At 39.0% G+C, this 17,194-nt stretch overlaps 1 protein-coding gene across 2 annotated transcripts in view; it reads left to right on the forward strand.

Moving 5' to 3' along the window:
- Positions 1 to 17,194, forward strand: part of nt5c2b (5'-nucleotidase, cytosolic IIb) — a 32,584-nt gene that overhangs the window by 7,869 nt on the left and 7,521 nt on the right. The window contains exons 3-12 of one of the 2 annotated variants that reach the window (XM_061829400.1): positions 1,029 to 1,102; positions 12,537 to 12,654; positions 12,835 to 12,930; positions 13,071 to 13,162; positions 13,249 to 13,306; positions 13,894 to 13,987; positions 15,998 to 16,051; positions 16,151 to 16,234; positions 16,443 to 16,484; positions 16,653 to 16,760. In XM_061829400.1, the coding sequence (XP_061685384.1) occupies positions 1,029 to 1,102; positions 12,537 to 12,654; positions 12,835 to 12,930; positions 13,071 to 13,162; positions 13,249 to 13,306; positions 13,894 to 13,987; positions 15,998 to 16,051; positions 16,151 to 16,234; positions 16,443 to 16,484; positions 16,653 to 16,760 (820 nt within the window). The other variant, XM_061829401.1, reaches the window with a different exon arrangement.

Genomic DNA, 17,194 nt, shown 5'->3' on the forward strand with positions numbered 1-17,194 from the left:
TAATCCACACAGTGACTGACATTAATTTAAAACTTGGGGAAATTCAAAATATGAACTCTGTTGAAACATGTACTGTATATCGTAAAAGGTTTGTGCATTGACTTAAGTCAGCAAAGTCAGCCAGGTTATGTAAACAATCTCTATCACTGTGGCCACTATGAGTCCACTGACTGATTTACGAGGCAGGATAGTCGAACTGTTTCCTGGCTGATTGTCAGTCTTAGTGCTAACCATCGCTCGAAATAGTAGCGTACGTTTAACAAATCACCAGCCACAAGGCAAGTGTCTATTTATTGACTGAAATGGAAACTGCTTCACGTTTTTGTTTAACAATCTAAGGTTAAAATTGGATATCAATGCTAACAAAAAGATTAAGTGTTCCTTTCATAACATTAGCATGTCCTTATTCGAAATGCTATTACGATACAGTATACCCAATATTTTCGAATATATGCAGTGATAATTGTAACACAAATGATTACCTATAGCAGGGAGGTTTAGTTTTTTATGGTGGTTCTGAAGATATCCTTTTGTTTTTCGTCTTAAACCTGACCCAATACTGGATTTCGCTTGGCCAGCAATATTAAACAAGTAGTACCCTACATATACACAATCGAACAAGCCTCTATCTAAGGTAGACTGAAATGTCAGTGATCATTGACAAACGTATAATTTCTTGTACATTACAGTTGTTATTCTCTTTAAAAAAAAATGCAAGATTTCTCGTGACAACTGTTGATTTTTTTCATTTCAGCTTTACTTTAAACACTAAAAAATTGCTTTATTTTATTGTGATTTCGCTATTTAAGGTGAATAAGGAATATGGTGAGAAAAATTGATGTGACCTTAGGAGAAGCCTCACTGTAGCGGAATTTCCCATCCTCAAGTCTGACTACCAGTTTTTTTCTGCCAATTTAAACACTCAAGGAGACATTTTTCTCCCAAGAACACAATTTGTCATTGTGTCAGAGAATTGCTGTTATTGTTAAAGATTACCAGTAACACATACTTTGGTCTGTCTTCTCTAGAGTGTTCGTGAACAGAAGTTTGGCAATGGAAAAGATAAAGTGCTTTGGCTTCGATATGGATTACACTTTGGCAGGTATGTATACGTCACCCTATATACATTGCCTTATGAAAGTATTCGACCCCCTTGAACTTTTCAACCTTTTGCCACATTTCAGCCTTCAAACATAAACATAAAATTAACATTTTTTGTCAAGCATCAACAACAAGTAGGACACAATTGTGAAGTGGAATGAAATTTATTGGGTATTTTAAACTTTTTTTAACAAATTAAAACCTAAAAAGTGGGGCGTGCTATATTATTTGGCCCCCTTCCATTAATACTTTGTAGCGCCACCTTTTGCTGCAATTATGGCTGCAAGTCGCTTGGGGAATGTCTCGATCAGTTTTGTACATCAAGAGACGTAAATTCTTACCCATTCTTCCTTGCAAAACCGCTCGAGCTCAGTGAGGTTGGATGGAGAACGTTTGTGAAAAGCAGTTTTCAGCTCTAGCCACAGATTCTTGATTGGATTCAGGTCTGGACTTTGACTTGGCCATTCTAACACCTGCATACGTTTATTTGTGAACCTTTCCATTGTGGATTTGGCTCGATGTTTTGGATCATTGTCCTGTTGGAAGATAAATCTCCGTCCCAGTCTCAGGTCTTTTGCAGACTCCCACAAGTTTTCTTCCAGAATGGTCCTGTATTTGACTCCATTCATCTTCCCATCAATTTTAACCATCTTCCCTGTCCCTGCTAAAGAAAAGCAGGCCCAAACAATATTTGACAGTGGGATGGTGGGTTCAGGGTGTTGAGCTGTGTTGCTTTTACACCAAACATATCGTTTTGCATTGTGGCCAAAAAATTTGATTTTGGTTGCAGGTGACCAGAGCACCTTCTTCCACATGTTTGGTGTGTCTCCCAGGTAGCTTGTGGCAAACTTTAAATGAGACTTTTTATGGATATCTTTTGAGAAATGGCTTTCTTCTTGCCACTCTTCCATAAAGGCCAGATTTGTGGTGCGTAAGACTGTTTGTTGTCCTATGGACAGACTCTCCCACCTCAGCTGTAGATCTCTGCAATTCATCCAGAGTCATCATGGGCCTCTTGGTTGCATTTCTGATCAGTCTTTTCCTTGTTCGAGGAGAAAGATTAGAGGGACAACCGGGTCTTGGTAGATTTGCAGTGGTCTGATACTCCTTCCATTTCAATATGATTGCTTGCACAGTTCTCCTTCAGATGTTTAAAGCTTGGGAAATGTTTCTGAATCCAAACCGGCTTTAAATTTTTCCACAACAGTATCTCGGACCTGCCTGGTGTGTACCTTGGTCTTCATGATGCTCTCTGCACTTTAAACAGAGCCCCGAGATTATCACAGACCAGGCGCATTTGGTGGATTCTATTTATCATCATCGGTCAATATTGGATCATTCAGAGATCTTCACTGAACCTCTGGAATGAGTTTGCTGCTCTGAAAATAAATAACAATGCACGCCCCACTTTTCAGTTTTTACTCGTTAAAAATGTTTAAAATATCTAATAAATTTCCTTCGACTTCACAATTGTGTCCCACTTGTTGATTCTAAAACAAAAAAATGAAAATGTTCTATTTTTATGTTTGAAGCCTGAAATGCGGCGAAAGGTTGAAAAGTTCAAGGGGGCAAATACTTTCACAAGGCACTGTATATGTACGAATAAAACAGCTCATAGAGTAAACAGTACATTCTGGGGACAGAAAGTAAATCAGGCTCCTGATTGAGTATGATTTCTGAAGTAAGGTTAACAGCTTTGCGGTTCTTCTGTTTACACGGTCTCTCTTATGAATGAACGTGGTATGAAAGTTCCACATAACTCCCTGGTACACAAGATCGGTTGCATACGTGAGCCAACTAAACCTTTTTGTTCTGTGATTCAGCCCCACGTTTTTATCCATGCTTCCAAAAATGACCATATGACGTGTTTGTGAAGTTACTGGATGATGATTCCTTTGACAACAGAAAGCACTCTTGGTCCCCCTGTGAATTCACAGCGCCATCCTAGCGCAGAGAGCAAGTTTTTCAGCAGTTGACATTTCTCTTTTTATCACCGTTCATAACTACGTGTCAATGTTTGTGAAAAGCATACCTACAGTATCATGTATCCATGTAAGACCTTTTTATATATTTTTTTCTGACATGGCCCAATCCAGTAATTGAATAATCCATTTTTATTGTTGCATTTTCTGCACTGTAAATTTTAAATAATGTCCTATTTTTCAAAAAACAGAGGGAAAATAAAAGTGCTTTTTTTTTTTTTTAAACAATCGATTATTAGAATAATTTAGTTGCAGCCCAAGTGTACTGTATTTACTTTATGCATAGAAAGGTGTGATGTAGTTCTATATAAGGGTTCTTGTTAATACACTATTTGGTTTAGGTATTTGTTTTATGTTGTATGATGTTTTTATATGGTGAAGTGAACCCTATATCCACACCGGATATAAGCACTCTGGCTTTACAGTATTGTGTTTTTGTCATCGGGAATGATACTTGACTGTATGTTGAGAAGTGCTATTATGATCGATTCTGTGTTATTACCAAATAATTCAAATCAAATGAAATGAACCAATAGTTGGGGCACTATTGTGTCCAACTTGTCCCATCCTGAGCCTTCCTGTGTAGTGTTTGCATGGTTTCCTTTTAGTTTTCTCCAGGTACTCTGGCTTTCTCCCTCTTTCAGAATACTGGCATGTTAGGCTAATAACATAAATCGTCCACCCAGATCTGAATGTAAGTTTTAATTCTTGTTTGTTTATATGTACTCTGTGACCAGCCCAGGGTGTAACCTGCCTACTGCCCTAAGTCAGCTGGGATAGGCTCCAGGTCACCTTTGGCCCTAGTGATGATAAGCAGTGTAGAAAATGAATGGATGTTTTTTTTTTTTTTTTTTAAACGTTTATGGTACATATTCACGTGCAATATCATAAAGAATTTCCACTGGACTACATAACGTTTAGGGTTACGGACACATTTCTTGGTCAGCATTCTGTACTCAATCCCCCTTGGTAATTATTTGTTGAAAGAGGAGTTTGTAAGAGCAAGAACAAGATGCCATCAGCTATATCTCACAGTTGCACTTTGATCCTCCAAAGGAGATAGTGAGCAACACAATGTTTGAAAGACTTTGTCCTTGAAGCTCCAAACATCCCTCCTCAAAGGTCTCTACACAGCAGTAATGACATTTTGGCCATACAACTCCGTTAGCTTTGAGTTTTAGATGATCCATACTGATCAAGGAGTAATAGTGCTTTATGGTACTCAATGCCTTTGTAAAATATGGATTGTTTATTACGTCTAGATTCATGACAAAATTAGGGAGAATTATTTACATATATTATTTCATACTGCCATTTTTTCAGGGGGGGGGGGAAGGGACAAACAAAACAGCTGTTCTGGTTATGTATTTTTATAAACTAAACCCAAAGTGAAAAGTATTAGTTTTGAGTCTGACATTTTTCAGCTGTAATGGCATGTTTTACCAGAAAGAAAAACTGGACAGTGGTACCTTTTAAAAGCGTTTCTACTTATGAAACATTCACATGACAAAATGACTTGCAGAACGAATTAATTTCATAAGTAGAGGTACCCCTGTATTTTCATTGTTAAAAAGGAAACAGACACAATTTTTCTGTTACCAAGAGATCCAGACACATTGCACAATATATTCTCGTGTCTCTCTGTGTATTTGGAGATGCTTGAGTCTGCTACATGATATGTTTACTTGTGGTGGTCGGTGCTGTGGTCATCATCTTATACTAACATCTTGGTCTTCATCTAAAGGAAACAAGTACGAATGCCAATATGGTTTGTTGATTTTATATCCATTCATGATATTTTCAGTTTTTAGATTTCTTAAACCACAAGAATTAGAACATGACACGTTTGCAATATGTAATACACACTTAACCCAGTTTTCCAATAGACTTTTGGCTGGAATTTTGTTCCTTGTGGCTGTTTTTTTTTTTTTTTTTTCCTTTCCTACAATGTGACCCAAAATGGCAAATAAATCTAGATAGATAATGGTGAGCAGGACTGAATAAACACTTACATTTGCCACCTGCAGTCAGTGGAAGAAATAATTTGATCCCTCGCTGGTTTTCTAAATTTACCCACTGACAAAGGCATGAATGGTCAATAGTTTTATTGGTGGGTGTATTTTAAAATGTAGACACAGAATATCAAAAAGAGAATCTACAAAAATCCAATGAAACAAAATATTCAAATTGTTTTACAGTTCATTGAGGGAAAACAAGTATTTGACCCTCTATCAAAAACTTGACTTGGTACTTGGTGGGGATTTGATTTATTGTGTTTCTTGCTGATCACCAGGTTTGCACACATCTCAGGAAAACTTTTGGACCACTCCTCTTTGCAGATCCTCTCCACATCCTTAAGGTTTCGAGATTGTGCCTCGAAAAGTCCAAGCTTCAGCTCCCTCCACAGATTTTCTATGGAATTTAGGTCTGGATACTGGCTAGGTCATTCCTTGACCTTTATTGTGTTGTTGCTTCTTCTCTAGCCAGCCCTTCATTTCCTTGGCTGTGTGTTTTGGATCATCGTTGTGCTGGAACCCCTCATGCAACCTCTTGAGAGAAGGAGGTTGTCACCTAGGATTCCACGGTACAAGGCTCCATCCATAGTTCCTTCAATGCGGTAAATTGACCTGTCCCATCTGCAGAGAAACACCCCAAAGCATAATGCTTCTCCCTCCATGCTTGATGGTTGGGATGGTGTTTTTGGATCATAGTCTGGTTTCCTTTCTCAAACATGGAAAGTCAGCTTGATTCAAAACAGTTTGGTTTTTGTCTTATCTGACCACATAAAATTATCCAGATCATTCTCTGTATTATTCAAGTGTTCATTGGCAAACTTTGGACGGGCTTCTACCTGTCCCTTCTTGAGCAGGGGGATCTCATGGGTGCTTAAGGATTTTAATCCCCTATGGCGGTTGCGTCAGGAAGGGCATCCAGCGTAAAAACGGTCCCAAACAAATACACGTTCATCTAAGATGACACGCTGTGGCGACCGCCTAATGGGACAAGCTGAAAAGAAAAGAAGATGGCGTAGTGTGTTACTGATGTTTTTTTCGGTGACTGTTGTCCCAACTGTCTTGAGATTACTAACAAGCGCCTCCCTTTTAGTTCTGGGCTGGTGCCTCATTTTTCTCATGATAATTTTACACCCCATAAGGTGACGTCTCACAAAGGAGCCTCAGACAGAGGGGGAGTGATGGAAGCGCATATACTGATTTTCATTCCATTTTGTAGCTGTTACACCAAGTTCTTTCCTCCTCACCCAGTCTCCATTGGTCTTGTAGCCCACTTCAGCCATTTGCAGGTCTAAAATCTTGTCTCTGATGAAAGTTATTCTGCCAAGCAGTGGTTGTCTGATTAATTTATTCTGTGGACAAGTCTCTATCCTTGTAACAAGTTTTTCTTTCATATAGCAACGAGTTTAGATGAGGAGTACTTTCATAAAGTGAGAGGACTAGTCCGTCAGAAATATTTATTGTTGGTAGATTGGTCAAATACGCATTTCACTCTGAATTACATTTTTTTTCAATCTTTTTTTAAATATGATTTTTCAGGATTTACTAATCCTTTTTTTTTTTTTTTTAAACATTACAGAATTGTTATAAACTGGAATTTGCCACTTTGATTTGATAATAATTGTCCTGATTTTATTGTTTGGCTGTTTTGATCCTTGAATTCAGTTGTTGTTGTTGTTGTTGTTGTTGTTGGCCGTTTTGCATGGCTGGACGACAGGAAGATTTTTGGTGCATAAACCCATGCAGTATTTGCTTGTTTTTCTCAGTTGGCAGCAGTGCTGCCAAATTGCTAACCTCTGCGTCCCTCCACTGGCATGTATAAACAGTGCAGGGCATTGAATTGACAAGGGATGTCGTGTTAAATGTGTTACCAATTAATAATATTCGTCACTGGGCTCCTAGAAAATTTTTGGTTTATTTTATTTGCTTAAGGAAATTTCTGGTCCCTCGGGATGGCTGGGAGCAGAGGGTCACATCCATCTTATCACCCCCATCGCAGCTAAGGAGCAGGCAGGTGCGTAAAACGGTTTTTGCTCCCTGAACTGGGTCTATGATTGAGAAGGGCAACCTGTGGCGGTGGCGGGCTAGAGAAACCTGGTACAGTATTTGCTCAAGTGGTCTATCACCAGCGTTGCAAATGAGCAAAATATTCACCTCACCACACCTCATTTCAACAATGTGGCGAATGAGGAGTTCACAAACTGATTCCTGGAAAGAGTACAAGCGGTCTAGCAGCCTTGAATGCAGCCTGGCCCTTTGGGAATTCTCCCAGCGCTCCTGATTAGCACTCCAGGCCTGGTTGAAGTACAGTTTTGATGTTAGTGTGCTGTTCTATTTTTTTTTTCTCCACAAAATGCATTTCCTGTTTCCACCTAACAATTTAACTTTGTTTCTTTTATTTGTCACAGAATACTTTGCCAGTACTGTAGTACTATGGAACACCCAAGTGCTCTTTGTCAAACTTCAAATGTGCAGCATTATAGTATTTATTTTTAGTCAGCAGTGGCTTCCTCTTTGGTGTTCTCCGATGAACCCCATTCATATCTAATGTTTTATGTATGGTTGATTTGTCGACTATGATAAATTATGTTGGCATGTGCCTAGTGATTCCTGTAAGTCTTCCGCTGACATCTTTACAGGATGGCCACCCCTTGGAAGAGACGCAGTAGTGTTGAACTTTGTCCATTTATGGAGAATTCGTCCAAGATCAGACAACCTTTCATGATCGAGTTGTGCTGGAATTTAAGAAATTCCAAAGTCCTCACATACTTTTTCTGGATACCCAGATAAGACATGGAACTGTTTATTTTACAGTCCATCTGCCCATCTTCTACCGCTTATCCAAGGTTGGGTCGTGGGGGCTGTATCTTCAGCGGGGATGCCCGGACTTCCCTTTCCCCAGCCACTTCATCCTGCTCTTCTGTGGAGATCTTGAGGTGTTCCCAAGTGCAGCCGAGAGACGTAGACTCTCCAACGTCTCCTGGGTTGTCTGCGTGCCCGGAAAACCTCACCAGGGAGGCGTCTAACTCCGATGCCCCAGCCATCTCATTTGGCTCCTCTCAATGTGGAGGAGCAGCGGCTCTACTCTGAGATCCTCCCAGATTACCTAGCTTCTCACCTTATCTCTAACAGAGAGCTTGGACACCCTGCGCAGGTAACCCAATTCGGCCACTTGTTTCCAGGATCTTGTTGTTCTATCTTGTATGAAAACTACTACCTCACAGTGGTGTTTTTGATACAGCAGCAGATCTGCAAATAACACCACAGACTACTGTCAGAAATAGGTGAGGCTAATGTTACACCTGAAAGTCAGTCTCAAATCCTGTCTGTAAATTACAGTATTAAAAAGGTCTTTTTATGTTATTGCTCCTGTAAACCAATACTTCTCAATCAAACTTTTCCACTTTAGCAAGCCTAATCGTCCCCGGCAGAAGGCTTTTGTAACTATGTAATTAGACATTAATCACATCCTAAATGACAGTCGTAATGACGAGTTTTACAGTCTAGATTAAGATATGTTATGACATGCTAAGTTGAGCTTTGTCTATATCAAGGTCAACGAGTAAAAAAAGGACCTGGCAGTGAACTACAGAAAGTGAGTGGTGATCGCAGATGTGACTGAGGGCAAACAACTCTTAAAATAGGTTTCTTTGTAGCGCTCCTGTGCTTCGGGAAGAATATGACAAGAGAGTGTGGTGGAAGGAGGAGGAGCAGCGAGTAGGGGAGGTTGGAAGGCAATGGAATTGGTGTGCGCTACTGCTCTGGGCAGAGGGCCCAGACCCTCTGTTTACTGAAGGACTACAGCTGGGGCTGAGGGACAGATGGGGGATTGAGCTGCAAAAGGCAACGTGGTTTTAATTCTGAAAGGATTCAGGATTAGTGATCTTACAAAACAATAGAACCAGTCCTAATTCAAAGGATCACATGTGTGATCTTTGTGCTTGGGATACAACAAAACAGGGTAAAAGATATTTGGTGTAAGTTTTGTTCTTTATAATACTTTCAACCAAAGAACTCCCACATCACTACCAGGAGAAAAGCAGCTATCAACACAAACACATTCTCAATTTTATATTTATAACATGTGACGCATGCTTGTCCCAGTGTCAGATAGCATTTTAATCCTACGCCGGCCTTTTCGGAGCCTCGCAAAGCTCGTCTTAGTTGTAGTTTTCCCCTGGGGTAAATTTGTAGCTCTTGGTGATGACGAGCAGCCTGCGCAGCGCTCATCTGAGCTCCTGCTGAAAGTAGGCCCATTTTTCATTTTCACACCTGATCAAGTGTCCTTGTTGATTCATGTGAAACATATCCAGGTGTGTTGATACAAACAAACATTGGTGTACAATGTGCATGTGCATGCACATATGCATGTGGGACAGAGCTTCATGAGGGAAGGGGAACATGTTATCAAGACCGAATCAATACAGCGCAATCTGGAGTGGATACTTAAAAAGTCATTTTTTGTACATTTCATCAACAATCTCTGCTCTAATATCTCATTGTTTTCTGTAAATATGTCTGAGCCCCTTCCAATCCGTACTCCAACATCCAATTAACATATCATTTACTGCCCGCAAATGGAAGCAGCTAAGCTGTCCCACTAAACAATTGATTGAATTGTTTTATAATTGCCTCTGTTCATCTTTGGGACTGTTTACCACAAAGGTTCATAACAAAGCAGACACTAAAGTATTTTATAGATTCAATGCAACATGCACACCTTCCAAAAATTTGAATAGTATTTAAAATGTATTTATTTTTGTAATTCCATACTGTGAGTCAGATAGATTAGTGATTCAGGGCCCCCAATTTGAGAAAGTATTTATTTATTTTTATTTGGGCTTTCAGCTCCTAAAACCCACAAAATAAGGAATTCAAATTAAAATCAAATAAAATTAAACCAATCAAAATATGGTACTTTCAATATGGTACTTTGTTAATCTTCAGTACTTGGTTGGAGGTCCCTTTGCTTTAATCACTGCCTGGATGCGCCGTGCTATTGAGGCAATCAGCGTGCGGCATTGCCTGGGAGTTATGGAAGCCCAGATTTCCTTGATTCTTGCTGTCAGTTGTTCTTTGTTTTTGGGTCTGGTGCCTTTCATTTTCATCTTGATAATACATCACAGATTCTCAATGGGGTTTAGATTTGGTGAGTGGCCAAACCAGTCAAGCTTGATTTCCTGATTTGAATTCCTGATTTTGTAGAATTTATGAGCTGGAAGCCCAAATTATTATTATTATTACAAACAAAAAAAACAAATACCTAAATGGCTCAAATTGTGCACCCTGAAGCTATGATATATCAAAGTTTAAGTTTTTGAATAAAATTATGGAAATAAATTAACTTTTTCATATTACATTTTTGGGGAAATTGTGTGTACTTCGAGCGTTTTAGTATTCGTCAGCAGTTAAAGGTAGCTGAACTCAGCAGTTTGACTCTTCCTCTAAAAATATAACTCCAAATCTCAACAGCAACTCTTTCTTGACGAAGGAATGTATTTCTGGAAAATTAGGTATCCTAAGTGCCAACAAGATCAGGCCTAGTTATTTTTATAATTTGAAGATAGAGAACCATAAAACGTAACCACCTCATCACAGAATGTAGACACAGATAGAACCGATGCAGTCTTTGCTTGTTTTTTTTGTGATAGCATTGCATTTACAAAAAACATGTCTACAAAACCCATTCCCAATGAATTTGGGACATTGTGTAAAATGAAAATAAAAAGCAGTGAAATGGCGATTTGATTATAATCTTTTTTGTAACATATTACACAAAACCACAAACTTTTATATTTTAATTAATTATTTTTCATGCAACATATGATATTTTACCCAGATTTAATTGGTTCTACAATAACATGTTTGACCTTTCATCAAAAATACTACAAGGACAAAGTTTGATCATACACTTTACAGTCTTGTTTTGAGCTCCCTAAAGTTGGCCTGTTTTGAAGGGGCAGCCCTTTGTCATGCAAATGAGCCTACTGCTGTTCCCAATGAATTTGGGACATTGTGTAAAATGAAAATAAAAAGCAGAATATAGAAAAAAATGTAACTAGCAAACCAGCAGGGTGCAAATTCAAATAATAATTGTCCCCTCACCCCCCAAAAATGTTTTTAAAATCATTGTATTCTGCTTTTATTTACATTTTACAGCACTTCCCAACTGCATTACAATTCGTGTTTGCACTTTCCCGGGGGTTAAAGTGCTTTTGCAGTGTTGCGTCATTCCTACATAGCATACAAGGATGCTAGCCTTTGTTGCCATGGAAGCAATGTATAAGCCCATTCACAGGTGTGTCTGGGAGTTTAGTAAAAGTGTAATGGAACTTGGCATGGTGTTGAATAAATTCATCATAATGACATGTACCTGTAACCTACCTAAAAAGCTGACTTTTTTAGGTTGTTTCTTTTGATTGGTTAAGCCGGTGTTACATTTGGCAAAAGGAGGGTGGCCAAAATATACAAGATATTTATTGGATCCAAACCGAATGTAACACGGGTAATGTCACAACAGGTTCCTTTCCTTGTTATATACAGTCAATAATTCCAGTGAAATGGCGATTTGATTATAATCTTTTTTGTAACATTACACAAAACCACAAACTTTGTAATATTTTAATTAATTATTTTTTATGCAACATATGATATTTTCCCCAGATTTAATTGGTTCTACAATAACATGTTTGACCTTTCATCAAAAATACTACAAGGACAAAGTTTGATCATATACTTTACAGTCTTGTTTTGAGCTCCCTAAAGTTGGCCTGTTTTGAAGGGGCAGCCCTTTGTCATGCAAATGAGCCTACTGCTGTTCCCCCCGCAATGTGCCCATCAGAATTATCGTTTTGTGTTACCTATAATATCCGAACAAATAGGCAGTTGCCCATTATGATGTAAAAGCATTGATTTTATTTCACTCATCAAGGTGGGACTTCATCACCAAACCGGAAAATTACACTTGCAAATTGATGTTGCCACTCTGTATATGTGGCATATTCAGCAGAGATTGATTTATACACCTAAAAACGTGTGAGGTTATACTGGTAATTAGATCTTTTGTTTTTTCCAGGTTAATGGATGATAACAAACAGATACTATTATTGTTCTCAGCAAACATTGATGCCATTTGACTCAGTGAAAATACAATTTTGTATGCACACTTTTTTTTTTTTTTTAAAACCCTCACATAATTGGAAGTCGTGTAGAAATCACCTTTTATGGTTTTTGCATTCTCCGACTGACCATACGTGCCCTACAATTTTTGTCTGTCTGTCAAAAAAACATCACTGACAAAGACTATTTAAAAATCAAAGCTAATGGAACCTGCACATTTAAGCGCACGGTATTACAATTGCTTTCATTCAATCTCAAGTCCGTCCTATTGCAGATGGTTGCAATGTTTGGTAACCTCCTCATCTGTTTGTTTGGTTTCCAGTGTATAAATCACCAGAGTACGAGTCGCTCGGATTTGAGCTGACTGTGGAGCGGCTTGTTTCCATCGGTTACCCGCAGGAGCTGTCCAGCTTCGTCTACGATCCATCATTTCCTACCAGGTTGGCCCAACTTCCACTTCTAGGGTGTAATTGTGACCTCTGTACGACGTTTATTTAGCTACAAATAATGTAATTGGCAGCAGCACAAGTAATATTAAGACTCTCAAATGAAAATGAACTCTGATTGGAGATCTTGGACAGTAAGAATGTATTTAATTAGTTCTTTTATTTCTTTTTTAGGGGCCTTGTGTTTGACACCATGTATGGAAACCTGTTGAAGGTTGACGCCTACGGTAATATACTGGTCTGCGTCCATGGATTCAACTTCCTCAGAGGGTGAGGCTTCTGAACATTCATCTCTCCTCGTCTCTGAGGAAGATTGTTAGTAACACTGTCAGGTTTGTGTCCTCATACGGTATGCGTGCCTGCATCACGGCCCTCACAAGCTAATCTGAATGGGTTTCCCCGTTCCCCAGTCCTGAGATCCGTGAGCGCTATCCAAACAAGTTCATCCAAAGAGATGATACCGAGCGCTTTTATATTCTCAACACACTGTTTAACCTTCCAGGTAAGGTGTTTGCACAACAATTGAGTCATGACAAAAAATGTCAGTGATGCATTTGGGAATAAAAATTGTTCTTTTTTTTTTCAAAGAGACCTACCTCTTTGCATGCCTTGTGGATTTCTTCTCCAATTGCGATAGATACACGAGGTAAGAAGCTGCTCAACACAAAAAATGTCATGTTATTGAGGAAGCTGCTGAGCTTTGCATGTGGAGTGACTCCAACCAGTTTGGGACAAAACAAACCTCGCTGCATGGAGGCTGCATATTGAAGTCAAACTGTTGATAAATATAAATAAATACATTTTCTTTCCCTAACTGTAAAAAAAAAAAAAAAAGCGTCCTCCCCTATTATAACATATAACACAGGTATAAAACACATTTACTAACTTTTGAATGAGGAAAACAGTGAGATAAACGTTGGATGGTGATATTAACGGAGAGTCCAATGAGCTGTACATTTGTTGAAAATGTAATCTGGAATGATTGCATGGTCTTTGTCCTCTGAAACCTGGTTGTTGGTCTTTTAGGGGAAGAATGCTTTCCTGTTTGGCTGGGGACCCCTCCATCAAGGGAAGGCTATCCCATTTAAGAGCAAATGAGCAAAAAGTCAAAACCAAACAAAACAAAACAAACAACTAAAAACAACAACTCAGAATTGTTTTGGAAAACGTTCTGTAAAGATTTGTCTTGTACAATAGCTATATACATTTATGTCTCTGCTTTGACCCTTCCAGCTGTGAAACGGGCTTTAAAGACGGTGACCTCTTCATGTCATACAAGAGCATGTTCCAGGATGTTCGCGATGCTGTTGACTGGGTCCACTTCAAGGTACGGCATGCGTGAAGCTAAAGTTGCAACAACAACAAAAATTAGGGGAACTAGAGATGTCCTGATCCAACTTTTTCACATCTGCATTTTGAGCAACACTGATATCAGTCCATTCAGATATCAGCAATATTTATACCTACTTGACTTATTTTGTTCGAGACTTGATGATGTGATATTACTCAGAGAACAATAATCAGCAATAGTATATACTGTATGAGATAAACTTGACCCATTCATTATTAAGCAATGAGTTGCATGAAGTAACTTTTAAAATAAGAATATACTACAATTGAATAATGTAAATGAAAATTAGATTGGGAAATCCTGAAAAATATCTTTGAATAAAACCACCTTAGTGACTGAACTAAAACATAAGCTTTATCGTACTGTACATTTGAAAAGATGGAAAAAACAAAGAATTTAGAAAACCATGAAAATCATCTCAATTAATAATAGACAATTATACATTTAACAGTGCAAAACTAATTTTGAGGTTCAATTCAGTTACAGTATTTTACAGTATAATTATTTTGAGAGTATATAGTGGGAACAATATTTGCTTTGGCGATACCTTTTGAACTTTTTTGATGCAACTTGGGTTTAATTTTATTGACAATTGCTGTTCTTGCTATGCACATCTTTGCATCTTTTGGCAGTGTGCTAAACAATGAAGTACACACAATAACAAAGAAAGTAGATCTAACGATCAAGTATCATTAACACATTTTTCACAGTTTGAAAAATATATGCAAGACAGTGTTACATTGCCTCGTTGTATATATGCTTATATAGACTTTCTGTGCCAATATTCATGATTTTGAGAGTTAAGTTCCAGAGGTTTTGTCAGTCATTATGTTAGCCTTGAGCTAGCGATTTTTGTGAACAAAAACAAAAAATGAAACAAACAGTGTGATGAACTTGAACATTCAATAGGTGTCATTCTTTTATTATGCGTTTGGTTTCACAATGACCTTCAACTGGAGTGTCATTACATTGTCAATACATTAATTTAAGCAACCAATATTGACTCTTCTTGCTACTGTGTTAGCTGTTACTAAGTCAACCTTCAAACTAAGCCTACAACTTGAAAAAATGCAGAGTCTCTGGAGTGTAATGTATGTCGTGTTATTTGGGCCACAGAGTGTCAGTGGAGTGTGTGCCTCCGCACACGCGACGTCTCGCGAGGTAGCAGCGAACTCGACCGGTTCCGCTACATCGGAGGCACCGCAGTTATCGTTAAGAGTGGCCTCCAGCGGTTCAGCGTGACAGCATTAGGGCTGTCTGCCTCATGGCTACCCACCCCGACATCATGGAGCGGGGAGGAAGAAAAGGGAAAAACAATCATCCATTTGGAGCGTGGTCCATCCTACTTCTGTGGCCGTGTATGGTGCACCCTTCAGTGGCCACACAAGAAGCCTGCTGAATTTCAAAAGAGGCAAACGCAGCTGTCGGTCATTATACCCCTGCTCATATGCTGCTGCCAGTGAAAATGTGTGCAATCTGCATGGTTAGGAATTGTCAATCTATCCACTATCCAAGCCGCTTATCCTCACAAGTGTCACGGGAGAGCCGGAGCCCGCAATCGAGTTGAGATCAGGACTGATTAGGATGCAAATGTTGTTGATTTCTTCTGTCCTTTGGGTAGTTCATCTGTGGCATACTAATTAAGTTTTATTCGGCAGACCATTGCGAAACTCAGACTCCGATGCAAACTGTATTAATAAACTTAGATAGAAAGAGATTTTGTTGATAATAGCAGTGTGTCCAGGCGCTGAGGGAGCAAAGCAGTTTCAAACCACTACCCGCTCTGAAACAAACTTCACAGTTCTGATGAGGTTTTAATGATGTGCTCCGCCTTTTTTCCTCTGCACATAGCATTGCGTGCTCCTTCTGAACAACTCAACGGCGGTTTCAGTTTTCCACAGATTCCACTCAACTTTAATGCCATCAAAACAACTCAATCTCCACTGATTCTTGTAATGAGAAGTTTTGACATCTTTTACATTTCAGGGGACCCTCAAGAAGAAAACTGTGGAGAACCTCGAGAAGTATGTAGTGAAAGATGTAAGTAGTTTGTATTCATAAAGGCTGCACTTCTCACAGACGCCACACTTGAATGTGTGAGGAGTATTATTTGTAAAGAGCTTTCTGTATTCCCTACAGGGAAAGTTGCCTCTTCTCCTCAGCCGGATGAATGAAGTTGCCAAGGTGTTTTTGGCTACCAATAGCGACTACACATACACTGATGTAAGTAAGACATTATTATTCACGCCAACACCCACAGCAGCTTCTTGCTTGCTCCAGGACGACAGCATAGTCACCATTCATAATTTAATCTATCATAGAATAATGGTTTTGGATGCATACATTTCACAGTTTAATATTTCTTTAGTACTTTGATACTAATAATATTCATGAATTGAAACCCTCTTGATGGATATATTTTTGTCCACAGAAAATCATGACTTATCTGTTCGATTTCCCCCACGGTCCAAAGGTAAATAGTTCTCTTCTCTCTCTGATGTCACTAAAGAAATGAATCGATACAATATAAACAATCCAGCTCATTCTTTTGTATATAGAAGCCCAACAAGTTTTTTATTTTTAAATAATCCGTATGTTTTTGCGACCCTCTATTTGCGCATGTGTTTATGGTCCACATCAGCCCGATACTTCACACCGACCGTGGCAGTCTTACTTTGACCTCATCCTGGTGGACGCCAGAAAGCCGCTGTTCTTTGGTGAAGGGACAGTCCTCCGACAAGTGGACACGGTAAGAAAACGCGACGCTCCCAGCTTGAAAACGCGATAGAAATGTCGAGAATGTACCTGCCACTTCATTAGGCACGTGTCAACCACTTCAACAGTTTCTCATCAGCCCCTCAAGTTTTTGACAGAAGAACTGCAGAATTTCAAATCAGTCAATTAATTCATCATTCTATTAAAACTCAGAAAAATAGAGTGGCTTTAATACGTAAAACACAGCATTCCTTACAAAACAGGTCACAAAAGACAAACAAATCCCTTCCACCGGCCCGCTGTGTTTGACCCCACCCAATTCCTTGTCAAGTCACTCATCAAAATGGTGAAACAACCACATTTGTTGAAGTATTTCAGAGTCTGTGCTGATTAACAGGAATTTCAACTTTATAGGCCCAGCCTGAGGTTAGAGAGGATGATGTCAGACACGTTCAACAAGAGGAAGGA

Source organism: Syngnathoides biaculeatus, chromosome 9 (assembly GCF_019802595.1).
Source record: "Syngnathoides biaculeatus isolate LvHL_M chromosome 9, ASM1980259v1, whole genome shotgun sequence".
Taxonomy (NCBI): domain Eukaryota; kingdom Metazoa; phylum Chordata; class Actinopteri; order Syngnathiformes; family Syngnathidae; genus Syngnathoides; species Syngnathoides biaculeatus.